This window comes from Nematolebias whitei, chromosome 3 (assembly GCF_014905685.2).
Source record: "Nematolebias whitei isolate Nwh7 chromosome 3, NemWhi1, whole genome shotgun sequence".
In the NCBI taxonomy this organism is placed as follows: domain Eukaryota; kingdom Metazoa; phylum Chordata; class Actinopteri; order Cyprinodontiformes; family Rivulidae; genus Nematolebias; species Nematolebias whitei.
The window spans coordinates 33,880,106-33,907,558 of NC_056500.1; the positions used below are offsets into that span (position 1 = coordinate 33,880,106).

The 27,453-nt window shown below is 41.2% G+C and overlaps 2 protein-coding genes across 2 annotated transcripts in view; one reads left to right on the forward strand and one right to left on the reverse strand.

The window, feature by feature from the left end:
* Nucleotides 1–657: 657 nt before the first annotated feature.
* Nucleotides 658–7,739, reverse strand: bloc1s2 (biogenesis of lysosomal organelles complex-1, subunit 2). The gene is made up of 5 exons (XM_037674858.1): nucleotides 7,535–7,739; nucleotides 7,230–7,346; nucleotides 3,574–3,693; nucleotides 3,351–3,455; nucleotides 658–1,273 (listed from the first exon to the last, which is right to left on the reverse strand). The coding sequence occupies exons 1-5, from the start codon at nucleotides 7,710–7,712 to the stop codon at nucleotides 1,242–1,244; spliced, it is 552 nt and encodes a 183-aa protein (XP_037530786.1). The 5' UTR covers nucleotides 7,713–7,739; the 3' UTR covers nucleotides 658–1,241.
* A 4,718-nt stretch (nucleotides 7,740–12,457) lies between these two features.
* Nucleotides 12,458–27,453, forward strand: part of usp24 (ubiquitin specific peptidase 24) — a 46,463-nt gene continuing 31,467 nt past the window's right edge. Inside the window, exons 1-16 of the mRNA XM_037698222.1 lie at nucleotides 12,458–12,876; nucleotides 16,355–16,523; nucleotides 16,711–16,778; nucleotides 18,511–18,654; nucleotides 18,764–18,889; nucleotides 19,224–19,259; nucleotides 19,352–19,417; nucleotides 21,154–21,219; nucleotides 21,673–21,747; nucleotides 22,049–22,207; nucleotides 22,294–22,408; nucleotides 22,576–22,679; nucleotides 22,788–22,895; nucleotides 22,982–23,077; nucleotides 25,169–25,330; nucleotides 26,937–27,029. Of these exons, the coding sequence (XP_037554150.1) occupies nucleotides 12,598–12,876; nucleotides 16,355–16,523; nucleotides 16,711–16,778; nucleotides 18,511–18,654; nucleotides 18,764–18,889; nucleotides 19,224–19,259; nucleotides 19,352–19,417; nucleotides 21,154–21,219; nucleotides 21,673–21,747; nucleotides 22,049–22,207; nucleotides 22,294–22,408; nucleotides 22,576–22,679; nucleotides 22,788–22,895; nucleotides 22,982–23,077; nucleotides 25,169–25,330; nucleotides 26,937–27,029 (1,866 nt within the window). The 5' untranslated portion in view covers nucleotides 12,458–12,597. The remainder of the gene's footprint in view (nucleotides 12,877–16,354; nucleotides 16,524–16,710; nucleotides 16,779–18,510; nucleotides 18,655–18,763; nucleotides 18,890–19,223; nucleotides 19,260–19,351; nucleotides 19,418–21,153; nucleotides 21,220–21,672; nucleotides 21,748–22,048; nucleotides 22,208–22,293; nucleotides 22,409–22,575; nucleotides 22,680–22,787; nucleotides 22,896–22,981; nucleotides 23,078–25,168; nucleotides 25,331–26,936; nucleotides 27,030–27,453) is intronic.

The following is a 27,453-nucleotide window of genomic DNA, read 5'->3' on the forward strand; positions in this document are numbered from 1 at the left end:
AAAGTTCAAGGGGGCCAAATACTTTTGCAAGGCACTGTACATTTTGCCCCGCTCCCCTCAGGCAGGAGGTCGAGGAGCATTAAGTGTAGAACCACTAGACTGAGGAACAGCTTCTACCCTGAAGCTGTTAGACTCATTCCTAAATCCCTAATCAGGAAAATCATTGTAATTCCACTTTAATTGGTGATGTGACTTATCTGTGCTGCTGATTTCTTGTCCACAAGCTGCTGTATTCATACCCACCTGCTCACAACAGACTCATGTTCAGGCTGCTGTTCAATACATCGTATTACATTACATTATTATCGTTTAGTGTAGATCTTAGATCCTTGTATACCGTTTCTTTTTTAATACTTAATATTTTTTGCTATTTTTGGGTGTAACTGTCTGAGACCTTGACTACACAATTTTGTTCTACCTCATGTACCACATGTGATGCGGATGATGATAAAGAACATTGAACCTTCCACAGCTCATCAACACAATCCAGCCAAACTCGGTCAGTTTCACAGGTACTGAGTTAAAATCTTGTGGCAGCAGTCAACACTCTTTTTGAGCATGACATCTTGCGATACTGCACAGAACACAATTTAACTTTTTACCAAAACCTACACCTTCAAAACGCTCGCAAGAAAGGTGGTGGGTGGTATACATAACTTCAAGGAATGCTTGGCATTTAATAAAAATATTTTGTCTTTAACATAGTACAATAACTTATTTCTGAAGAATGTCGTTCAGGCTACAAACATATTTGCTGGACAAATATGTTTGTAGTTATAAACATTATTCCAAGTTTCAGGTTGTTGTTGCTGATTGGAAATTTAATGCATACAAATATTAGAGAACAAAATTTAACTTCTGGGACATGATTGTTTACCATGTTTCAACAGGAGGCAAGTGTTATGTACATAGTGATACTTGTACCCGTCAGTTCGATTAAAACATCTTCATTTGATTTATCAGACAAGGCTGATGATTAGGCATTAAAAACACCAGCAAATGTCCATAGGTCCTCAAAAATCTGTGATACTGGAGTCAGATATGTGACAGATACTGCAGTGCTTATCCACGTCCTTTCAGCTGCTTCCTCCGTGGTACTTTTTAGGTTTCAAAGTGGATCAGAAAGTAAGTTGTTTCAGTTGCAGTTCCTCCCTGCAGCCCTCGAGTCTGCTGGCAGCAAGAGCAGAGGGACGAGTGAAAGGAAGTAAGGTCTTATAACTCAGTCCGCCTCCTCTTCTTCCTTATCGCTTTTCCAGTTTTTTAAATCTGGCCTCTATTAAAAAAAAGGGAAAATTAGGATTGTTTACTCATTAGAATAAGACTCAAATAACTCAAACTCAGTCATATAACGTTCATCTTTTTGTAGTTTGCAAAATTAAAAATGCCTAACTTTAGAAATGCGTAGTAGGTGGCGTCAGCTGGATCAGATCTTTGGAAGTTTGCCCATCTAGTCTACATGTGTTTTATGGACTTGGAGAAGGTGTTCGACCGTGTTCCTCAGGGTACATTGTGGGGGGTACTCCTTAAGTATGGGATTGGGGGCCCATTGCTATGGACTGTTCAGTCACTATACAAACGGTGCGAGAGTTTGGTTAATATTGCCGGTAGTAAGTCGGACCACTACAGGGTGGGAGTTGGACTCTGCCAGGGCTGCACGTTGTCACCGACTCTGTTCATAACTTTTTATGGACAGAATTTCTCGGTGCAGCCAGGGGGTGGAGGGAGTCTAGTTTGGTGGCCTCAGGATTCCATTTCTGCTCTTAGCAGACAATGGGGTCCTGTTGGCATCATCATGCCATGATCTCCAGCTCTCACTGGAGCGGTTCGCAGCCGAGTGTGAAGCAGCTGGGATGAGAATCAGCACCTCCAAATCTGAGGCCATGGTCCTCAACCGGAAAAGGGTGGATTGCTCTCTTGAGGTCGAGGGTGAGGTTCTGCCTCAAGTGGAGGAGTTCAAGTATCTTGGGGTTTTGTTCACGAGTGCGGGAAGAATGGAGCGTGAGATTGACAGACAGATTGGTGCAGCTTCTGCAGTATTGTGGACTCTGTGCCGGTCCGTTGTGGTGAAGAGGGAGCTGAGCTGTAAGGCGAAGCTCTCCGTTTACTGGTCGATCTACTATCCTACCCTCACCTACGGTCACGAACTCTGGGTAGTGACTGAAAGAATGATACAGGTAGTTGAAATGAGTTTCCTCTGCAGGGTAGCTAGACTCTTCCTTAGGGTGAGAAGTTCAGTTCTCCCAGAGAGATGCAGAGTAGAACCGTTGCTCCTCCACATCGAGAGGAGCCAGTTGAGGTGCTTCGGGCATGTTCGACTAGGAGGAGACCCCAGGGAAGACACAGGACACGCTGGAGACTATGTCTCTCGGTTGGCCTGGGAACACCTTGGGGTTCTCCCAGAAAAGCTGGAAAGTGACTGTGGAAAGAGATGTCTGGACCTCCCTGCTCAAGCTGCTGCCCCCGCGAACCGACTTCGGAATAAGCAGAAGATAATGGATGGATGGATGGAAGGATGTATAAATTTAGAAATGCGTAGTAAGTGGTGTCAGAGCACCATCTGCTGCTGAAAAGCTATTAATCAAGATTGGTGGCTATTTTGGTTTTTAGTCACCCCCCCCCCCCCCCAACCCAACCACCACCAACCCAAGCACACACAAAATCTCTCAAAATAACTAGGACATTACAAGAGACTCATGTCAGAATTGTCACAAAAAAAAACTATTTTCTCTAATACAAAAAGACAAACTGTCAGGGGAATTTAGGTAAAGGTGTTGATGTGATGTTTATCAACTGATATCAAACTAATGTGTGTGTTCCCTGCTCAGATGTCCTGTCAGAGAGGAGCCTGCAGGCACACAGAGGCACTTGAAGGTGCTGAAAAGCCGAGGTCATCTTGACCTCAGCTCTGTCTGATAAGCATGTATTAAAGCTCTCCTGCCTCTCTGTCCGCCACAGATCCACAATAACGAAGCTAAAGGCATGTAACTTTTTGTACATCTGGGAAAGCTTCCTCATGACATCTGGCCTTGCAAATGCAGACTGGTTTAAAAATCTTCGCGTGTCCCCCGAGTGGTTTATTTGAGTAGAGACGATGAAAGGATTTATTGTATCAAACACTGCAAATTTAAGTAAAAGTGAGATGGGGTGAAATGGTGTGCAACCCGTCCAGGTTGTATCCCGCCCATCGCACAGTGATTGCTGGACATCGGAGACCCCCCGTGACCCAAAACGGAAGAAGCGGGTAAAAGATGACGGATGGATGGTGTGCTTGGAATGTGGAAATCGTTTGGCTTATCTTTCAAGAAGTATCGCATTAAACAGTACTGTCGCAGTTTAGCTCAATGACTTACCCAGTTTTTTGGAGTATGCATCAAGTTTGTAAGCAGCTTGTTCAAGGGCTGACACTTGCTCTTCAATTTTGTTTATCTGGTCCAAGTATGGCTGTAGGCTAGCATCTGAAGTAAACATACATAAAACCAAGTGTGTGTCACAGTGATTTATAAAAATAAAAAATACACAAAAGCGTAATACTGTATTTATGATGAACTTCATTCATAACTAAAAATATCTTACACTTGTTGTTGAGATCCTGCAGGTTACGGCTGATGTTGATACTGATGTCCTTCATTTCCATGTATTTTAGACTTGTGAGTTTGTTCATGTTCTCCAAAAGACGGTAATCTTCACAAGTGGCTAAGAAGAAAAATAAAAACCAAAGGGGAAAATGGTAGGAATAAACATTATGTCACCCTGGTGCTTTTTCCAACAGAGGTTGCAGCAAACATCACACAATTAAACTGTCTCCTGAGTTTAAACGCAACAACATGGGCAATATAAGAAAACATGTAATTCTAGATGTTCTAAAGCCATTTTGGGTTGAGCTGCAGCCTCTCCCTTCGGTCTAACAAGCATAAGAGGAGTTGGTGTTGACAGTAAAGCCTGTTGTAGATTTAGTTTCCCCCAGATGGGGTCAAACCTGCACTTGTACGTAAGTGCATCAAAAGTGTAAAAGGCTAGTGGTTTTTTGTTTCTTTGCAACCACTTTAACAAGCTTAAAGATCATTTGATAATATTTACCCCCTGAACTGTCATGGCTGTCATCAATGTGTTCAACATAATGGTACATCCTCCAGTTATTTAAGTGTCAACAATGGTGTACCACGAGGCTCTGTCTTCGGACCCACCCTCTTTGAATCTAAGTAGGTAATGTAGGTCAGAACATCCCTGATGCATCCTTACATTTCTATGCTGATGACGCAGTTGTTTATTGTCGAGCTAAAACAGTTGCTAAGGTTTTCCAGCTTTTGCAATCTGCTTTTGATGTCATCCAGTCAGATTTGTTCTGTCACTTGTGTCCCTATTGAGTTTGTCGATTCCCACAAGTATTTGGGTATGTTGGTCGATTCTAGGGCTTTAACAGACTACTCGAGTAATCGACAGGTCGATTCCTAGGACATCTACCAAGTTTTAAAATTTCACGTTGAGTATTCGCAGTGACATCATTACGTCACAGTTACGTCATTGCGTCACGTGATCTGCACCGGCTACTAGTAGAGGCTACAAAATGGACAAAATGGATTCCTGCAAGCAGATAGATTGAACGGAGCAGGCCCAGTCTTGGCAAACAGGTAGAAATGCATCAATAGTATGGAAATATTTCACTAAAGATGAATCTTCTGGTTCAACTACCGTAAGGAAACAGAAAATTAATCAACTTCCTGACTGTTTGGAGCTCGTGGGAACCATATTTTGTGACCACCGTATATTGTGACCGTAGGGGGCGGTGTTGCATGCACTGTTGCAGGTCACAGAATATGGTGTAACACTGGGTCCAATGACCAAACCAGAACCAGCTTCCTCTGACCTTGTTTCACAAACAAAAAGCAAAAAATATTAATCTCTGAACCTATAAAAAAACCTATAAACATATTAATCTCTAAAACTAAACCTAATGTGCACCACTGTGGGTGGTGGTGGTCGTCTGTCCCACTGTTTTTAGTTGTTTTTTTTTTTTTATGTGCCGCACGTTTCTTTCACTTTTGCAGCTTAATAATAATAATAATAATAATAATAACTAATAGTTTAGTTTTTCCTGTGACTTATTTGCAGTATGACAAATGGTAGGAGCATAATATACTCTCCCAATGTTTTGTTGGTCTTTTTTTTGTAAAAAATAAATGACACTTTTTGCAGTTTTATTTTATTTTTTGCATCTTGAGATCCTATGACGTCATCAACTACTTGAGTTTTATTATGTTAATGTCGAGTTTAAAAATTATGTAGTCGTTCAACCCCTAGTCGATCCACATCTCTCTTTTAAGCTCCACGTGGAAAACCTAGTAAGGAAACTGAAAGTTAAACTGGTTTTCTTTTTCTGAAATAGATCCTGTTTAACTCTGAATGCTAGGAAACGCCTTGTAACTGTGACTTTCCTTTCCGCCATTGACTATGGTGACATTAGTGACCTGGTGCAGCAGCAACAACCTGGAACTCAATGCCCAGAAGACAGTGGAGATGATTGTGGATTTCAGGAAAGCCACAGCCCCTCTGCCCCCCCTCACCTGTAATGATACCCCCATCACCACTGCAAACTCTTATCGGTTCCTCGGCACCACCATCACCCAGGACCTCAAGTGGGAGCCAACCATCAGCTCCCTCATCAAGAAGGCCCAGCAGAGACTGTACTTCCTGCGACAGCTGAAGAAGGCCAAGCTGATGGTGCAGTTCTACACGGCCATCATCGAGTCCGTCCTCAGCTCCTCCATCACGGTGTGGTACGCCGGGACCACTGCCAGGGACAGACTCAGACTGCAGCGCGTTGTGCGCTCAGCTGAGAAGGTGATCAGCTGCAGCCTTCCATCCCTCCACGACCTGTACGTCTCCAGGACTGTGAGGCGAGCAGGTCGGATCACAGCTGACCCTGCTCACCCTGCACACGGACTGTTTGAACCACTCCCCTCAGGCAGGAGGCTTCGGTCCATTTGGACCAGAACCTCCCGCCATAAGAACAGATTCTTCCCCTCTGCTGTTGGACTCCTGAACACTCATAATGCTACCTCATAATTTCTGCTTTGGTCACATCACATCTGTATTATAACTGAATACTCCATCTGTACTGTTCTTGAAGCTTTTTTATTGTTTTCTATTGTATGGGTGTACATATGGTTATGTTATGTTTTTAATTTTACTTTATTTGTGGGTGTACACAGGTCTTATGTCTTATGTAATGTTCTCATTTTTACTTAATTTTTACTTTATTTTACTTTATTACTATTCGCACCTTATGTCGAAGCAAATTCCTAGTTTGTGAACCTCGTTCATTGACATGGCAATAATAAACTGATTCTGATTATTTACATGAACGCTCCAAGAACCCTGCAGATGCTGGATGTTGTCTATCATGGTGAGTTAAGGTTCATATCATAATTAGCTGTAACTACCGTACCCACCATTGCACCCTGTATTCACAGGTCATCATTAACTTCACGCAGACTCTCCCACTGGTACATTTTCAGCTTTAAATCACTTCTTGTTCTGTTGACTTCATATCTCCTCCTACATGTCTCTGCGTGAGTGCAGCTACAGCGTGCGCTCTCAGGACATTATTACATGCAGTGTTCCCTCAGTGAGGACTGAACTTGGCAAAAGGGCCTTCTCCTACGCTGCTCCCGTTTCCTGGAATATCTTGCAAAAAGATCTGAAGCTCTCGACCTTGACCTCTCTAAGTGGCTTCAAACATCTGCTAAGTTCCTGGGAAAAACCAACACAGACATGTTCCTGTTTTTAGTATTTTACACCGCCCTTCAATCTAGCTGTTTTTTTTTTTTTAAATAGCATTTTATTTTTACTTGTTAATTTTTTTTTTAATCTCAATTTGTACGCATCCTTTATGATCGTCTATTGTTGTCATTACTCTGTTAAAAACAGGTCTCTCTTGTAAATGAGTCCCCGAGACTCAATGAGACGAACCTGTCTAAAGGTTGAATGAATAGCAGTATGAAATATTGTAGGACAGTTTGGTGTGCATCAAAACTGTAAAGTCCTTACTTGTTTTGCTAAAGAATGCTTCAGTAGCAATAATCAAACATGTAACTGTGGTTCTAATAATAATCACAGCAGTAAGATGTCTAAACAAAGCTGAAATGTATCAGTTATCTAATGCTGAACAGAGGTACAAATTAAAATAAAAGCATAAGAGCATGTGCTCACAGTCAAGCTGAAAATCCAACCTGTTAGCTCTCCCTGCAGGAAGACGGCCATCTTTTCAAACATATCGGAGCACAGCTCGTTGATGTCAGCTTCTGCGGGCTCCACAGCCTCCTCTGCAGTCTCTACACCTCCATCACCTGCGACAACACTACATTACTCCTGCTTTCCGTTTCTGCTCTGAAGCTACACAGGAGCAAAGCAATAACAGACAAAACACTCTTCGCTGTATGTATTCTCAGGAATTAAAAACGAGGCAAGACATATAAACATTTGGGGGGGGGATAGCATATAAGCTAGGCGGAAGTGCAAAGAAAACATGACGGACTGTTTGTCCCGGACTTCTTCGGAGCAGTCGTCAGACTTTCTGCTCCTTCGTCCGAACATTCCGCTTTAGCTGGGCCGCCTGCGGTGTTTACTGCTGCTGCCAGGGCCGCTGGCTCCTTGGAGATGCTATCCATGGCTGCGGCTTCCTCACCCACCGCAGCCATTTTGTTCCTTTGCATTCTCACGTGAGCTGAGTGTTCACGTGACGTCCGTCAGTTCCTCCCGCCACTACCACGCGCAAAGCCACGCCCTTAAAAAAATAATGAATTGAGTTGCACACAAAGTGGTGGCGCAGAGGTTAGAGAAGTTAGTTGGACTCATAAATCCCTAATCAGGATTATCACTGTGATAAAAAAAAATCACTGTACAATGTAATGCCATTTTGATTGGTGATGTGTGTTGCTGCTGATCTCATGCTGCTGATTTATTTCATGCTGCTGTGTTCATTTGTCCTCATCTGCTCACACAGACTCATGTTCGTGCTGCTGTTGTTAGATGTATTGTTTTGCACTATTAGTGTTTATCGTATTTCTTAGATCCTTATTTACTGTTTCTTTTTACAATTTACTTTGTATATTTTTGCTATTGTTGGGTGTAACTGGGACCCTTGTGTACACATTTCATTCCACCTCATATACCACATGTGATGCAAATGACAATAAAACTTACTTGAACTTGAACATCAAAATGTGTGAAGCACCCACACTGCCTCCGCCCTCCTTTGCCCCACTCTGGGCCCTTGAGCAAGGCCCTTAACAGTCCCCACCATCTGCTTCCCTGACCCTGGGCGCCCTAGATGGCAGCTCTCCGCTCCACACAGAGGGCTGTGGTAGCCCAGTGGTCTGTGGTTGCATCATTTTCATTCAACCTTTATTTAGACAGGTAAATCCCATTGAGCCTCGAGGACTCATTTACAAGAGAGACCTGAAAATATTTGGGATGGCGTCGTTTACGCCCGCATGTGCAACAACAGCGCATGATGACTGGTCATGTCATAACCGTCATGTGCACGAAACGTCATGTGCACGAAACGTCATGTGCACGAAGCTAGCTCCTCCTTCGTGCATCTGTTATCCGATGCGCGTTATGCGACATGCGTGGGGTTGGCCTAGCATATCTGCCCGATTCTTCGTCCATGGTCCTGCTATGCTGGCACCATCCCCCATATGCCACAACAGCCATCCCAAACACATTTATAGTTTAAGGTTTCTTTATTTGTCATTCGCACCACATGTGGTACATGTGGTGGAACGAAATTGTGTACAGGCCCCAGTTACATCCACCAAAAGTGTAAATTGTAAAGAAAACAGCAATAAGATATAAGATATGAACTAAGAAATGTGCTAAACTAAGAATACACTAAGCACTAGTAGAGCAAAAACAATACGCCGAACAGCAGCTGAAAAAAGAAGAAAAAAGATTGTTACAGAAAACTCATAAATCAGAATCAGAATAAGTTTTATTATCATTGCACTGAGATACAACGAGAACATGTACGTACAGTTGTCCGAAAGATGGACGTAGGGCACGAAGCTGCTGCTAATTTGCGTGGCCCTCTTATTCCTATTCAGAATAATATTTTTAGATACAAAAAGGGACAAAGCCAAGAGGAAAGGATAGTGGCATTACAAAAAAGATCTCTTCACACCTTGTCCTTATTGGGCAAGATTTAAGACGTTAAAAAACTCTGCCAGCCAAAAGAACATTTATGAACACGTACATATACATTTACAAACGAGGCGGTCCATGAAGCACTAACAGATAGTCCATAAAGAAATAAAATAAAATTAATATTGAAACGCTTAGGGTGTGCTTTTAAATGTTAATGAACTTTTGTTGTGCCCACAAGTGAGAGTCATTAAAGGTACAAAAACAGTTGTATCAGTTTTTGTGTAAATTTCTAGTAATAATTTAATTTGCATATTCATTTTAAAATGGCTGATATTTAAAACATAATTTTTACTTACTTAAGTTCAAACAGGAAACAATAAAACATTGCACAAATTTAATTTTAACTCAAATTTGATAACGTTTACAGAAGAGGATTAGGGCCACCGTGCAGTTTTTTTCCCCTCTCAACTCTGACTTTAATCTCAAAATTCTGAGAATTCAGAATTCATAATTTTGACTTTTTCCTCAGAATTCTGAGAAAAAGTTCAGACGTTTTAAATAAAAGTCAGAATTCTCAAAAAAAAAAAAAATTTCAGAATTCTGACATATTTATTTGTACTTTTTCCAGGTATCAGTATTAGAAGCCTACAACAGGGCCACGCTAAGAAAAAAATTACATTACGAAAAAAAAGTCAAAATATTACGAGAATAAAGCCGTACGAGAATAAAGTTGAAATATTGCGAGAATAAATTTGTAATACGTTCCTGGGTCAGTTTACACCTGCTGTGGACAGCCTCCAATGCGAGTCAGTGTGTTTATGAAGTACTGCGATCATGCTCAGGTCTCTGTGAAATATGCCTCCATCCACATGTGACGACCAAATCTGTCAGTGCAGCCATTAATTGCAATGTCATACGGCTTCATTTTATCAGAATAAAGGGCGGCTGTGGTTGAGTGTTTAGAGCAGTCGTCCTCCAATGCAAGAGTTGAGGGTTCAAATCCACCAGCAGTCACATCACTTGGCAAGACACTGAACCCCTCATTGCCTCCAATGTGTGTCCCATCGGTGTATGCATATGATAAAGCACTGATTAGTCTCTTTAGAATGATTTGTTCATTTATCTTTGTAGAGATCTAGTAGAGTGCTGTATGAATGGGTAAATGAGGACACAGATTGTGTTGTAAAGAGCTTTGAGTGTCTTGATCAGATAGAAAGGTGCTAAATAAGTGCAGTACATTTACCATTTATAAGAATCCATATGCCACAGTGCGTTGGGTCCCCTGCCGACATTAACATTTATCACAGTCATCACCTGCACAGAAGTCTGTCTCCTCACCATCACAGACATCTACACCTCCAGATGCAGGAAGAGGGCCACCTACATCATGAAGGACCCCACTCACCCAGCACAAACACTTTTTGTCCTGTTCCCCTCAGGCAGAAGGTTGAGGAGCATTAAGTGTAAAACCACTAGGCTGAGGAACAGCTTCTACCCTGAGGCTGTTGGACTCATGAATCTCTAGTTAGGATTATCAATGTGAAAATTACTGTGACAAAAAAACACTGTTGAAAAAATCACTGTAATGCCACTTGGTTGTTGATATGTGCTGCTGACTATCCATGATGTTGATCTCATGCTGCTGATTTTTTTTTTTTTTTTTATTCAACCTTTAGTTAGACAGGTTAATCCCATTGAGCCTCAGGGACTCATTTACAAGACCTGAAAAATGATTTATTTCACTTTCCTGTGTTCATTCGTACTCGTCTGCTCACACAGACTCATGTTCGTGCTGCTGTTGTTTGGCGCATTGTTTTGTACTAGTGCTTAGTGTATTCTATATTTTTAGTTTAGTGTATTCTTAGTTTAGTGTATTCTTAGTTTAGTGTATTCTTATTTTTTATTTTTTTTTTTTCATTTAGCCTTTATTTATCCAGGTTAGTCTCATTGAGCCACGAGAACTCATTTTCAAGAGAAACCTGTTTTTTTTTTTTTTTTTAGGGAGCACATGGTGGGGGTTAAGGGCCTTGCTCATGGGCCCAGAGTGGGGCGAATGAGGGTGGGGGCAAGTGTGGGTGTTTCACCTACCCCACCCACAATTTTTGATGTTGTCGGGGCCGGGGCGTGAACCGGCGATCTTCGGATCACAAGCCCACCTCTCTAACCTCTGCGCCACCACTCCCCTAATTATAAGTTTAGTTTATTTAGTGTATTCTTAGTTTAGTGCTTAGTGTATTCTTGGTTTAGCATATTTCTTAGTTCATGTCTTGGATCTTACTACTGTTTTTCTTTACAATTTGCATTTTTGTTGGATGTAACTGTAACCCTGTGTACATAGTTTCATTCCACCTCATGTACCACATGTGATGTGAATGACAATAAAGAACCTTGAATTCCTGAATCCTTGAATCATTTTACCACAGTTGTAAGACTGCTTTGTTGTGTCGGACTTCTATAATACTACAACTTTTTTTCTGATAATATTACAAGTTTATTCTCATAATACTATGACTTTATTCTCGTAATATTTCAACATTGTTCTCGTACGACTTTATTCTCGTAATATTACGATTTAATTCTTGTAATTTTATGACTTTATTGTCGTACAGCTTTATTCTCGTAATACTATGACTTTATTCTCCTTCATAATATAATTTTTTTTCTTAACGTGGTCCTAATACTCTGTCATAGAAGCCTGATTCCTACCGAGTAAAATAATTTAACAATAAGTTTAGAAATTTCCAGAGTAAACTGTTTTTGAAATGCTATACAAATGAAATACAATAAGAGTTTCAAGATGATTTACAATAATTTGTTTTATTAAGGAATTGTTATTTATTAATAACTTTTTCAACTTCTGTGTGTGTGTGTGTGTGTGTGTGCGCGCGTGCTTCACTTTATGGCTGAACTAGAAGTTAATATAATTATTACCTCATATTATCCCCCCTCCCTCCTCCCCCTATAGGACAATAAAATTAATCCTGCACTACAATAAACACTTTAATGTTTCTGTCTGCACCTGACCTGCTTAAGACCTTAATTGTTGATATTTTTTACATTCTCTATTTTTTTTTTTTTTTTTTTAATTCTCTCTGTTGATTTTTTTATATCTTTGTGATTCCTTGTTACGTTGCATTGAAACTCTGGCACAACAATTTCATGCAAGATCAATAAAGTTCTATCTTATCTTGTCTTGTCTTGTCTTATCTTAATATCAAATCAAATCAGTAAATCTGTTATACCTGTACTTGGTGTGCGCGCTCCCGCCGGCAGCCTGCGGTTCTTCGGATGCAGATTTCGCCTCAACACCAGTGTCGGCGCTGTTCTGGGAGCAGCAAATCGTCGTGACCGGCTAGCTGCGGCGGCGGACTGTAAACATGGCGGCGTACACAGCTACAGGGCTGCGCCGAACACCGGGTTACTATTAGTCTGAGACACGCGGACACCCCAAAAATGGAGACCGAAGAGGAGCAGCACATAACGACGCTCCTCTGTATGGGCTTCCCAGATCCTGACGTGATTCGAAAAGCTCTCCGGCTGGCAAAGAATGACATCAACGAGGCAGTGGCGCTCCTGACGAACGAAAGCCCCGGACTCGGGTATGGATATGAACCGATGGAGAGTGGGCCTTCCACCGGCTTGGGCTCGAGTGGAGACGGAGAAAGTAGCGGGCGGACTGGGACTGGTGGGTTTGATCCCCCTCCAGCATATCACGACGTGGTGGATAGCGAGGTAAGAACATGACTTTCAACAGGAGCTGATGAGGAAATAATACTTTCAACAAGCAACATGGACTGGGCTCGCCCATTTAACTAGCCAAACTTAGCAGCTTCAGTCAGAGCTACATGCAGTAGCCCAACGTGAGCTGTCAGAGCCGAAGGTTGAATATTCTCCGGTCTTACAGAACAGGACAAGTCGTTACTTCATTGTGATATGAAAGCGAATCGTAAATAATACGGCTATGTGCTTAAATAATGACCATTTAAACTTATCTGCCATTTAAACTTAGAAGCTAGCCTGGCTAGCTAGGTTAGTGGAGAGTGAATCGCGCCAGTACTTTTGTACCAGCAGTGGGAGCTCAGAAGCATCACTGGTGGATTATTACGGCAATCTGAAAGGAAACTCTCATTTATCGTGGTCAGATTTCTTTGTTAACCTGCTGATTGTTGTCTGGCCTGTTGAAGATTATTTGCATGATTGGGCTAGCTGCCATAAGGAATAGTCTGTCTGTGCCCAGCTCTCCTGCCTGGAATTTTACCTTAAATGAAGATGCACTTGCTTCACATCAGGGGTGCCCAATCCTGGTCCCTGAGGGCCGCCACCCTGCATGTTTTACTAGTCTGCTCCAACACACCTCATTCAGTGATTGACCTTTTCAAGTTCTGCAGAAACTTGTTCATTGCCCATTTATTGGCGGCTGTGGCTGAGTGGTTAGAGCAGTCGTCCTCCAAGGGTCGGGGGTTCGATTCCACCAGCAGTCACATGCCGAAGTGTCCCTGGGCAAGACACTGAACCCATCATAGCCTCTGACGTGTGCCCCATCAGTGTATGAATGTAATAAAGCACTGATTAGTCTTTGTAGAGATCTAGTAGAGTGCTGTATGAATAGTAAATTCAACCTCAGGGTTAATTTACACGAGACACCTGAAATGATGAGGGCACAGATTGTAGTGTAAAGCAGTTTGAGTATCTTGATAAGATAGAAAGGAGCTATACAAGTACAGTCCATTTACCATTCATCATTTATTAAAGTTATGTGTGTTGAAGCAAAGAAGCCTTTACACTGGCCCTCAAGGACCAGGACTGGATGCCCCTTCTTTAGGCAAAGTGTCCATTTTGATTAATATTTTGAATATATTGTCAGAATGTTGTGTTATCTCTGACGTTAATAATAACTACCGGTAATCAATCTGTATTGGAGGATTTGAGCTTTTTTAGGAAGTGTCATTAACGTTTGACAGTTTTTATCAACTAGCTCTGAACTTCTCAGTCAGGTTTGTTTATGTGGTGCTGAAACTAAATTAAACTGGCCTCACGTAGGTTCCTGTCTATACACAGCTGGGTTGCTTTGACCAGCTCCTGGAGGAAATCAAGAGGCTCTGTGCTTATCTTTAGCAGCTTGACCTCAAACCAGTTTCTCTGTCAAAAACGCTGCTGGTCTCGCCCAAATCAATACTCGTTTTAAAAGTCGGTGATCCTTTGACTTCCTAGAAGGTTTAAGTTCCTGTTATGTCACTTTGATGAACTTATTGTGATTGTACCTGAACAGAATATACCCAAATAAACCTGTAGCCACTGTCTGTAATTTACGTCACGCCTGTTTTCTCTTTTTACGTTTTCATTACTGTATCAATTCAAAGTAGGCTATTATAGTAATATCTTGTATATACCAGTACATCTGTAAGTGAGACCCTGATAAAAAGAATTTAAATATTTTTTGTGAGACCTGGAAACGCAACTATTCACTTCTCATGCTATGAAACATGTTTGCAGTATAAAGGTTAACGTGTATTACCCTTTTCCTCCTTCCATGTTTTCTGTATTTATGTTTTAGATGCCTGGTGTTGGCTTGTGACTCGTGTTATGTTCCTAAATATAGTCTCCCAGACTCACCAGCACATTGGAGGTTTCTGCAGGGGTTCCCAGGAGGGTTGCAAGCCCACAGTAACAGAGCGGTGCTGAGTTACCCAGTTATCCAGCTCAACCCCACACGTGTACATTCTGCACATTGGTCACATGCTTTTAAATCTCGAAACTTTCCAGCTTTGGTAACGGTTCAATGGCAGTATCGGAGAGTTTCTGTATGTGGTGTCATGAAAATGTCCTTTTTCTCTTGTTGGCAAATTGAAACTAATCAGATTGTGCTTGCGCCTAAATTATTGTTGTGATTTGGTAACTCTACCAGAATTGCAATGTATTTTTTTCATATATATTCTCCCATCTCGTTTTTCTAATGTCTATATTCATCCGTCCTCCCACTTTCCTACCTCTCATCCATCTGCTTGTCATATCTAATTTTCTTAGAAAGGGAAGAGATGAAATACGATGCTTTTTCCTTCCCTCTCCTCCCTGCTCCTCTTCCTCTTGATAGACCTAATGCTAAGTGTATCACCTCGTATCACACTCGTATCAGTACCGGAAAGCATGTTCTGAACACATTGAACCCAATCTAAAACATCGAGGGTATGTACTCCAAGTGGTGAGACTTGGCTTAACTTCGTTTTTCTGTGTTAATATTTAATCACTGTAGTGCCCACTGACAAAATGGACAGTAATAGTTTTGCTCATTTATAATGGATTTAGAAATTAATCTGGGGGTGGGGACTTTCAAATCAAAGCAACTTCGTTCAGTAACACAGTTAAGGTGCAAACTTACTGTAAGCAGTTGATCCAGATGTGCTTAAATACGTTTGCACTGGGCAGTGCTGTTTCAAGGCAGGGAGCTCTGCAGTTTATGCTTAAATATACAGACTTTGTGAATATGTAACCAGTGTTACGAGGTAAATACGCTGGTGAAGATCCTCAGTCATCCAGGACATGGTCAGTTAAAAAAAGTTCAAGACAAAAACAACTGGACTTTACTTGTAACATAAGACGTTTCGCTCCTCATTCGAGAAGCTTTCTCAATTCAAAGAGCAGTGAGTGAGGGGTTCAAGTTATAAAGCTGAAGTCAGACACGTACATCTGCATATGCATGTGTTGCTGTGGCAGCCCCTGCAGAGTGGAGCATCCGAAAGGGAAAGAAGCCGTAAACAACATATCGATTGAATTTTAAACTTCTCTTTTTATTTGCTCAGTTACGATAGCTGAAAATGTCCAGGTTGTTGTGCAGCTGACAGGACAGCATCATGTCATGCAGTAGGTTGTTCATTAAACTGCTCTTGTTCTCACACTCGGCATCACAGATGTCAGCCCTTTAGAGTCGTTCAAGTCAATCAGGCCAAGTGTTCGTAAAAGGCATGGAGTTCATGCAGAGATGAAGGGCAGATGGCAGTGGAGAGGACACACTTTTCCTGCTGTTGCTGCGCCCACAGAGGGAGGAAAGGAATCAAACAACGTCCTGTTTGACATTATCATTACCAGAGGCCATTAGCATTATCCCAGCGTCGCACAGAGGACAGTCACTGTGATGAAAAACAAAAGCTGAGTGGAATAAAGTCACCTTGTGCGTTACTGTAGGTAATAAATTTATCCTCTCTGCATGTTACAGCGAAGCAATGATGAAAATGGGAACTGCTCGGGAGGCAGCATGGAGTTTCCCACCACCAACCTGTATGAGCTGGAGAGTCGAGTCTTCACTGACCACTGGTCCATACCTTACAAGCGAGAGGAGTCCCTGGGCAAGTGTCTCATCGCCTCCACCTGCCTTGCTCGGCACGGTAAGATCTTGTGTGTTTGTTTGTTTTCAAGATCCTAAACTGAGTCTGTGTAATCACGTGGGTGACATGGATCACCGAGTGATTTTCATCTGTTGTTATTGTGAAGTCTTTGTCACACGTCGTCTACTTGTTTGACAGACAAATGTCTTCTCCAAGTTTAGAGCTGGATCATCTTTCTTTTGTTCAGGTCTTGCGGATGCTGATGAAAACTGCAAACGGTTTATGGATCGCTGCATGCCCGAGGCCTTTAAAAAGGTGAGTGATAAAGAAACAGTGACAAAGTTTCTATAAAGTCTTGCAAATTTTGATAAATTATGCAGGTTTTAGTATTTTTCCCACTTTGGATAAATATGGGGAAAAAAAATTAATAAAATTATGTTTCCAGGCTCTGTTATTTATGCATTTTTTCAAAAGATAAAAATCTCAATTAAACAAAAAAAATTTTCAATATAAAGAACATTATTTCACATTTATTGTTTATGGAAGGCAGACATAATAACAAAGAAAATCTTTTGCCTTGAACAAACTTCTACAGGTAGTCTTCAAAGTTCATGCTCAATAATCCTGGTGAAAATCCAACAATATTTATTTCAGGTCCTCTGGACCAGTGGTTCTCAAACTGGGTCCCCGGACCCCCAAGGGTCCGCGAGTCAGTGCTTGGGGGTCCAGCACCCCCCCCCCAGCTCCGAAAAAAAAAAAAAAATATATATATATATATATACACGCACGTATGTATGTATGTATGTATGTATATACTTTATTTTTTATTTTTTTAGCAAGCTGTTAAAATACACCAAAATACTGGAAATCACATCTACTTAAAAAAAAATTGGGGGGGGAGGACCCCCAGACCCCCCCGCCTGCTATTTGCATTCTAGCATTGATCAGTTTACAAATGAAGCTCTGTTACTTGGTGTCACTACTGCTGTTATGATTCTGTTCAGTTCTATGTAGTTTTATGTAATAATTTGAAGAAGTGTCGATACATTTATTATGTTTATTAAGTGAATAGGTAAAGTTTTAAAGTGGTTTTTGATCCTGTCAATTTTCACAAAACTGTAAGTTTTGGAAGTTGAAATAAAAATTTTATTAATTGTCTTGAATGAGGTGGATTGGTGGCGCAGAGGTTAGAGAAGGTGGACCTGTGATCCGGTTCAAACCCTGGTACCGACAACATCAAAAATGTGGGTGGGGTAGGTGAGGCACGCATACCTGCCCCCACCCTCATTCGTCCCACTCTGGGCCCTTGAGCAAGGCCCTTAACCCCCACCATCTGCTCCTCCGGGTGTCCTAGATAGCAGCTCTCTGCTCCACACAGAGGCTGTGGTAGCTCGGTGGTCTGTGGTTGAGTCAGGAAGGACATCCGATGTAAAAATAACTGCCAAGTCTTCATGCGATGTGGTGACCCCTAACGCAGGGGGCAGCTGAAAGAAAAAAAATAATTTAATTGTCTTGAATGAAAAATCTCCCATGTTTAAAAGTAGAAAAATTGTATTAACACTATTAAAGAACTGGTCTTAAGTATTTATCCATCCATTATCTTTTTATCCGTTTTTTTCATTTTGGGTCATGGGGTCGCCAGTGCCCATGTCCAAAAATCACTGTGCGAGGGGCGGGGTACACCCTGGACTGGTTTCCAGTCCATCACCGGAGTACCCGGAGAAAACCCACACATGCACAGAGAGAACATGCGAACTCCACCCAAAAAGGTCCTTGGACCGGGATTTGAACCAGGGATCTGCTCGCTGAGAGGCAGCAGCTCTACCAGTTACACCACTATGCTGCCTTAAGTATTTATGATACACAAATATTTCCTAAAGAGACAAATTGAAGAAAATTATTTAATAAACATGAGGGTATCCCTGAAACATTTTCTCCCCTGTAGGGACTCCCTGAACCCAAAAAGATTAAGAACCCCTGCCTTACAGTCAGAAAATGGTTTATTCTCCCAAGATGCATTGCCTGACTTTCTTCATGTCTGTCTCAGTTGTTGACCAGCAGCGCTGTGCACAAGTGGGGCACAGAGATCCACGAGGGCATCTACAACATGCTCATGCTGCTGGTGGAGCTGGTTGCTGAGAGGGTGAAGCAGGACCCTGTACCTGTAAACTTGATGGGAGTCCTGACTATGGTGTGTAAATCATTGTCTTTACATTCATTTGTTAAACGTGTTCGTTCAGTGTTCCAGAAATGGCAATTTCATAGAATTACTCCATGTTTTTGTTACTGTGAACAAACAGGCCCTAAATCCTGATAACGAGTACCATTTTAAAAACCGGATGAAGGCATGTCAGAGGAACTGGGCTGAAGTTTTTGGAGACGAAGCCAACATGTTTGCTGTCTCTCCTAGCAACACCTATCAGAAAGTAAGAAACGCCGTTTTATCCTCGTGCTCATCATTCGCTGTAAAGTGCTGCTGCTGTGTTGTCCGTGTGCCAGTTCATCCAGACACACTTAGATCTGTAAAGCTGCACCTGTATTTATATACCCTCTTCCTTATTAGTTGGTGTTTATGGATCACAATGAAGTTCACGGACAAGTGAGCAAGTTTTTCATCCTCAGCATTGTGTGACAGAGCTGCTAGGCTCAGGAAAACATGTGACTGACACGCAGCAGCTGTTGGAAAAAACTTAATGTGTCAGTGAGAATCTGCTGTTGTTGAATAAATCTGCTGAAGACGTGCTTTATTTTCTCTTTCAGGAACCTCATGGTTGGCTGGTTGATTTGGTTAATCGAGTAAGTACTGGATTCGTTATTTGCCATAAACATGTACGTCTATCAGCGTTTCCTTGTTTGATTCTGTGTTTTTCTCCTTTTTTGTGGTAAAGTTTGGAGAGCTGGGAGGATTCACTGCCATCCAAACTAAACTCAACTCCGAGGATATTGAGATTGCTGTAAGAATAAGCCTCCTTGTTGCTTGCTTTTTGTCATTTATCTAGCCGGGTCAGTTGAAATATTTGCTGTTCCCGTCATGGGGGGAGAGGCACTGTTGACAGCCTATGCAGGGTCAACATGTTTACTGCCACTGCGTTCAGTTGCAGGACGCTGAATGTGTCTCTTTTTACCCCTGGCCTCTCTGTAACACTCACAGACACACTCTGGCATCCTCCTGGTGTGTGATGGTTGAAACGCCCTGTTGTTTTATATGTTCTGAGGCATCCTTGTTCTGATGCTTCCTTTAGTTGAACCTGGCCGGAACTGCCGCAGAGCATAGCCATTGATTCACTGCACACATTCTCTCTCTCGATCATTAGCATATTCGGAAGGCAACAAGTCATTACTGACTAATGTAGCACTTTTTGGGAACAGCAAGACCTCAGCGGTTAGCTGTTAAGATATCTGACCTAAACATGGCAGAGACTGAAAGTGAAAGGAGAAAAAAATATTGAGAGAAGCTCCTTCCTCTACCCACTCTCAGAAGATGCTTTGTCATGGTCAGCTCTGGGCAGGAAGTCAAGAGGAGGTTTAGGGTTACTCGGTGCATAGTGGAAAATGGAGGAGAAGGAGCTGATCACAGACGTGCGATGAGGAAGATATGACAAGACTGCACCGAAAGAAAATGATTACAGTTAGTCCTGAACTAACCTGCATATTTGTTAACCCCGTCTCCCTAACACATGCGATTGACATGACGCGAAATGTAAGATTGCATCGTCCACGTGGATATGTAACCCGGGATGAGCTAGTCTCCGACAAACAAAAACAAAGGATAGCTCATTGTGTTACCGTGTGGTGAGGCGTTCTTGCCTTATCAGCCAATGTTCAAATGTACTACCTAATAACTTTGAATAATTACTGCAGTAGATGTTTTCATGCTGCTGAACATCGCAGTGCAAGAATTTACCGTGAAATTCAGTATGTACCATTAGTGTACATTTTACTTTACACAACTTATCAAACACTTTGTGCAAAATCAGTTTGGTGTTAACTGATCATAGCACACAAAGACTAAACTTGTACAACCAGAAGTTGCAACATATATTTACATATAAAACACACAAAACAAAGCACAACTAGCTTTAAGCATTAACCTTAAATTTAACCATTAAGCATACAATGTAATTATGACCAGAATGGAGGATTTACTTGCAGTTACCTTTGTACAGATGAACATGTCGTTCCCGTTTATCACTGTTTTATTCAGCTGCTCATGAGATCGGCCGCGGGGCTTTATCCATCTTTTACATTTTTCCAGACTCGGTTTAGGTTTGGGCGGTCTAATCTGTATTCCACTCTCTAAACACTCGGGGTAACACGTGTCTGAATTACATGTGACACCACCAATGACGACATTTAACCTTTTTTTTTAAATTATTTTTCACAAAATCTCTCTGACCACAAAGCCTTTGTAATGCAAAACCCCGACAATGTTTTCGGAGGAAAATGGGGTGCAGCTCCTGCAGGTAAGGGGCGTTTCACTTTGGGAGAAATTGCGATGACCGATTGGTCAGTTGCTGACGAGCCTGCTGGATTGATTGACAGGTGACGTCTTGTCAACTGTGATCAAGAACACCATTGTATGTCATTAGATGCGGCTTATGTTTAAAATGACCACAGCTTGTATTCAAAGGTTAATTACCTTTTTGTTATGTTTTACGTGTATAATTAGTCCTTTTCTTTCTGCTTTCAGTGTGTATCAGCTCTGGTACAGCCTCTTGGTGTTTGTGCTGAGTACTTAAACTCCAGCCTTGTCCAGGTAAGCCCGCAGTCACACTAGTGATTTTACATTAAGGACACTCGGTGCTTTTCCTAAAACCAACTTTAACTTTAACATTTGAGGCAAACAGTAAATGTGACCTAAAAGAATTACCTGAGTTTACATGGCAAGACAAGACAATCATACAAAGATAGACATCGGTACATCAGTAGCTTTAGCTCTTGAGTTTTGAGTCTTATTATGTTTTTGCTTTTTTTAAGTTTGGTAATCTCTAATGTGTTTTTGTGCCTGCAAGTTAATTTAGCTTTTCCATTCAGTTTTGTTCAGAAGTTAGAACAATCAGCTGTTTCTTAACATGACCCTTATCCCCCATTCTGCTTTCTGTTCTATTTTAATTTGGTGTATTCTTACAACTTTTGCTACTCCAGTGGCCTTTTTCCCAACATAAATTACCAAAGTTTTATGTTGTTGTTGTTTGTTTTTCTTCTCAAGCCCATGCTCGATCCGGTCATACACAAGACCATCACATATGTGCAGAACCTAGAGGAAAAGGACCTTAAAGATAAGGTAGGGCTTCGGTTTATCTCTCTTTGAGTGTTTTGAGTAATAAAGTCACATGACTGGTCAGAAGGTACAGTTAAAATGGCTACATGCGCAGGGATGCCAAAGCAATAAAAGACTACTTGATGAGTAACTCGGACTGCTCAAGAGACAAATGAAACCAAAAGCTTTATTTGCAGACTCTTTCAGGAAAACTACAGTGACAATAAACAATGACAAGGACCATAAATGTGGGTCATGTTGTAATAAGTTAGAGTAGTTGTGACACAAAGATGTTATAAATTAGTGAATTGTCCTTCACCTCCAGCGTCTAGTGAGTATCCCAGACCTGCTGTCGGCCATCAAGCTGCTGTGCATGAGGTTCCAGAGGGAATTGGTCACTGTTGTAGATGACCTGCGGCTAGACACGCTGCTGCGAATGCTCAAAACCCCTCACTTCTCCACCAAGATGAACTCCCTGAAAGAGGTCAGATTTGTGGTTTCTGAGGTGTCCTGTGTTGTTTTTATTGAGGCGTTGTGTCACTTTGTTTTTAATATGTCCATTTCCGGCAGGTGACAAAGCTAATAGAAGAGAGCACCGTGTCAAAAACTGTGAAGAACGCCATTGACACGGATAAACTGCTCGACTGGCTTGTGGAGAATTCAGTTCTGTCAATAGCGCTAGAAGGTAAGACATTATACAGACTGTTTCTGCTTGACCTTTACAAACTATAAGGTGCCCAGCTAACAGATAGCATGTCACTTCTGTCATAAATCTGAAATTAGCACAAAGCAGTAAATTTATTTTGGTTTAGGTTTGATCATGCATGGTGCCTAAAATACTTTGTGTTTCAGGTAACATTGATCAAGCGCAGTACTGTGAAAGGATTAAGGGAATCATTGAACTTCTTGGGAGTAAACTCTCATTGGATGAACTCACCAAGATCTGGAAAATACAAGTAAAAACAAAATGATTAATAAGTTTGTCTGAAAATATGATAAATGGTACAATTGTACTAGGAGCCCTGCCACGAGTGGGTGTATTGATTTTTGTGTGGGCTTTTCAGGCGGGCCAATCATCAACTGTGATAGAAAACATTCATACAATTATTGCTGCTGCTGCTGTGAAATTCAACTTTGACCAGCTAACCCACCTCTTCGTTCTGATTCAAAAGGTGACATTTTGATCGATTAGACGTTTGAAACCGAGAAGTGTTCTTTAAATGTGCATTTTGATGAAGTTTTTTATTTTTTTTTTCAGAGCTGGGAAGTGGAGAGTGATCGTGTTAGGCAAAAGCTGCTCAGTCTGATTGGGAGAATAGGCCGGGAAGCTCGCTCTGAAACTACAACAGGAAAGGTTTGTTGGGTTTATTTGTTGGGGACTGCCTGAAGGCAGCCACCTGTTATTATCCACCTGAAAAGGGTCTTAACTCTTCGATTAACTTTAATGCGGCTTGAACCGCAATGTGAACCCCCACAAATGTTACATCAAAACGACCAGCTCGACACTGTGAAGTGTGCTATTACTTTTACTGGCATTTCGAAAGCGAATTGTTGTACATTCCTAATGCAAATTAAAAATCCAAGATGGCCACCTTAGCTAAAAGGGGGACAAACACAAAAACTCAGCTATTTTAAAATATATTGAGCTGAAATTTGGTGTGGTGGTACATGACAGCGATGCACAACATAATCTGAATCCAAATCTAAAAATGCAAGATGGCCACCAAAGCTAATTTCAAATAGATATAACTCAGCTGTTTTTAGAATTTTTTAGCTGAAATTTGGCTGAAAACAATCCCTAATCTGATTGCAACTCAAAACTCCAAGATGGCTGCCTGAGCTAAAAAGGAAAAGTGCTATAAATCAGTCATTTTTAGAGATATTAAACTGAAATTTATTGCGTTGGTAGCTGAGAGCAATGCCCATTAAAGACTGAATTCAAATAAAACATCCAATATGGCTACAAAAACTACATTTAAATGGCTTTAACGCAGCTATTTTTACACATATTGAGCTGAAATTTAGTGTATTCAATTCAGTTCAGTTTATTTATATAGTGCCAAGTCATAACAGAAGTCATCTCAGGGCAGTGAACAGAAACATTTACATATACTGGTACATAAAAAATAAGAACACTGTTTAATCTGAGGAGCAGACTGCTTTGAGTTTAACTCCATCACAGAACTCTCATCTTGAGCAAGCATGAAGGCGACAGTGGAAAGGAAAAACTCCCTCATGAGGAAGAAACCTCCAGCAGAACCAGGCTCAGGACAAGCAGTCATCTGCTTCGACCGGCTGGTTTGAGAGGAACAGGAAGGAGGAACAGATGCTATCCTCTTAAACCAGCTGGTCAAAGCAGATGGCCGCTTGTCCTGAGCCTGGTTCTGCTGGAGGTTTCTTCCTTTTAAAAGGGAGTTTTTCCTTTCCACTGTTGCCACTGTGCTTGCTCAGGATGGAAGACTGCAACGAAGCCAAGATTCATCTTGTCTGCTGGATTCCTTAGATAGAGAACTTTACTAATTGGCTTTTATGTTTGTGAATGTTCCTGTAAAGTGCCCTGAGACAATTTTTTTGTGATTTGGCGCTATATAAATCAACTGAACTGAAACACAATGGCAGGTCGAGAATCACAAGTTAAGTTAGAAATAATATCAAAGTAGTAGTCTAAGCCTATAGCAGCATAGCAAGCAAACCCTAACTAAGATTTATCAAAAAGGAAAATCTTACGTCCAGTCTTAAAACTGGACAATGTGTCAGCCTCATGGACAGAAACTGGAAGTTGGATCCACAAGAGAGGAACCTGAGAACTGAAAGATCTTCCTCCCATTCTGCTTTTGGAAACTCTAGGAACCACAAGTAAGCCTGCAGTCTGAGAGTGAAGTGCTCTGTTAGGAAAGTATAGAGCAATAAGATCTGTAATATAAGATGGAGCTAGGATGTTGAGAGCTTTGTAGGTTAGAAGTAGGATTTTGAATTCTATTCTGAATTTGACAGGGAGCCAATGGAGAGAAGCTAAAACTGGAGAGATATAATCTCTCCTACTAACTCCAGTTAAGACTCTGGCTGCAGCATTTTGGATTAGCTGAAGACTTTTTCAAGCAGTATTTAGACACCCAGATAACAAACCATTGCAATAGTCCAGTCTAGACGTGACGAATGCATGAACCAGTTTTATTGTGTTGGTGGCTGAGAGTGTACCCCAACACACAGTACTGTCAAATCAAAAATTTAACATGGCTGCGACGTGGCTGTCCCCCTCATAGTTTCTCCAGGAACTTTCTAGTTGTTTCATTACCATCTGAATTCTGTTTTTTCTACATATAGCAAATTCTCTGGCATCTTAACATAGAAAAGCAATCATCTCCTTCAAGTAACCATTTCAGGTTTAATTCTGAAAGTGCTTCTCTAATTCTAGAGCATCTTGTGTTTTTGTGTGCCTGCTTAGGTGCTGGAGGTGCTTTGGGAGCTGGCCCACCTCCCCACACTGCCAACCAGCCTCGTTCAGCAGGCGCTGGAGGAACACCTGGGGATTTTGAGCGACGCCTATGCTGTCAAGGAGGCTGTGAAACGTAGTTACATCATTAAATGTATTGAGGACATTAAGAAGGTAAGGCAGACAAGTCTTACCTGCATGTTATTGTCTTTATCTTGTTTACACACAGATTCATTCATTCATCCTTTATTTATAGTGTAGATATTTAGGCAGCGTTTATAACTCAACAGAGTTACCTGCAGTGACAGTGCAGTTCTAAAGTTAGCACCACTTTCATGTCAGTTTTTCATGAATACCCTTCACTTCTAGTTGAACTCCCATTAGTGTGCCTGAATGAGTTGGGTAGTTCTACTTGGTTTTGTTTTTAAAACAGAGTCAGAAATTGGTTACAGAAAAAAGTTGTATATGCTGACAGTTGTACAATAATAAATAAAATTAGTGGAAAAATCCTAAAATTCTGTTTCATTTGCTAAAACAAATATATCCCTTTAATTTACGAGAAAACGCCAACATTATATTTTAACATCAACATATATAAAATTAGATTTAGCCTGCCCAAAAAATGCTGTAAATAGCATATAGAAGAAAAACAAGCCCTTGTAAACTGTGTTTTAAATGTATTATGAACATAATAAACTGCTTATAAAAAATACACTTACTAGCCATAACATTATGACCCACCCTTGTATAAGATGCAGTGTCCTTCGTTTGTGTGTCCAGCACAGTTGCTCAATCAGTCTACGGTCTTGAAAGCTCAGTCCTAATAATTTCCACAAATATGTGGTTGTTTCACTTAAAACTGATCTTAATTCTTTATATATATTTTTTTTTTTACTATTGTGGGGCCCGTTATCCTTCTGGCAAAAGCCACTGCCATTAAGGAATGCTGATACCTTGAAGGGGTGGGGTCAACACTTTTTAACTTAATTGTATTTGTCATAGCAACAAACGTATAATTGGCAGGATCCAAGGTTTTCCAGCAGAACATGGCTTCCACTGGACTGACTTTTTTTATTTCTTAGAACCTCCTGCTGCTATGTCTTCCCTCAGGTGAACGATCCGCACAAACCTGACCTTCCTTGTGCTGCATAAGAAAAATATAATCCACTGGTCAAGCCCGTAGTTTTGCAGCTATAACAAAGCTGCCATTCTCTGTGTATTCTGACGCCTCTCACTCTGAACTGTTTTCATCAATTTGAGCCTTTGCTTCATGTACCAGTGAGCCTTGACTACTTTCGACTCAGCAGATCACCAGTTTTCCTTCCTCTGATCATTTTTGGTCATTGCTGATCGCTGCAGAACAGAAATACTCCACAAAACCCTCAGTTGTTGAGATACTAAGATCCATATGTTTAGTCATCGCAATGTGGATTTTGTCGCTTCCTGAAACCTTCAGAATTAACCATTTTTCTCCACAGATGGTCATAATGTTATGGCTAATCAATGAAGGTAGAATGTAGAATAGATGAATGCATGCTTTATCTTGGTTCTTTGTTTATTTTTCAATGCTCAGATCAGTAAACTGGTTTTGTATGTTCTTGTGCTCAAACATGACTAACCTATGCCCCTACTGGAAATACAGCTGAGTCATGCTACATTACTTGTGCCAACATAGTACAGTAGACAATACTATGGTAGTTTGACTGTAGCCACTTATAATAAGAAAAAAAACACAAATGTGTACAAGTTTCCCCCTTTCAAATGAAATGTATGTCTTTAGACTCACACTCAGGAGGACATTAAAGGCAGCAACATTCAAACCTCATTTCATATTGGCACTTGGGGCAAGAAGAAACCTAACTCTGTGGCTAAAGTAAGAAAGTAGTCTCATATAGTTTCTGTCGACCAATATGTACAATCTTGCTGCTTCCTGCCTTCCGTTCAATCTCGAAGGAGGGTTCAACCACAAAGGGGTTTCTTTGGTCACAAATTGATAATTTCTCAGGTGGTTGCAACATGAGGTAATTTAACCAGGTGTGTGTTAATCTTTTGCTTGCCTAACTAAAGAGGGTTTTGGCTTTTTCTCATGATTATACCTTACTGTTGATTAGGCCTGTCGCGATAAACAATAAACCAATTAATCGCATGATGAATGAAAATTATCAACCTCATTTTCATTTATCGGCTTTATCGTTTCTTTTTGTCTCTCTCTTTCTACTGAAGACACTGGACGACAAAAAGCTCAACTCCGGTGCTCTTCACTGACCCCTCCCTTTCTCTTTAAAATCCATTTTAAC

Bases quoted from the DNA above. Each gene is read 5' to 3' on its own strand.
- bloc1s2 (XM_037674858.1), bottom strand. From the start codon at position 7,712: ATGCAAAGGAACAAAATGGCTGCGGTGGGTGAGGAAGCCGCAGCCATG. The intron at 7,347-7,534 runs GTCCGTCATGTT...GTGTTGTCGCAG, and splicing joins GAAGAAGTCCGGGACAAACA to GTGATGGAGGTGTAGAGACT. The intron at 3,456-3,573 runs GTAAGATATTTT...TGTTTACTTCAG, and splicing joins GCAGGATCTCAACAACAAGT to ATGCTAGCCTACAGCCATAC.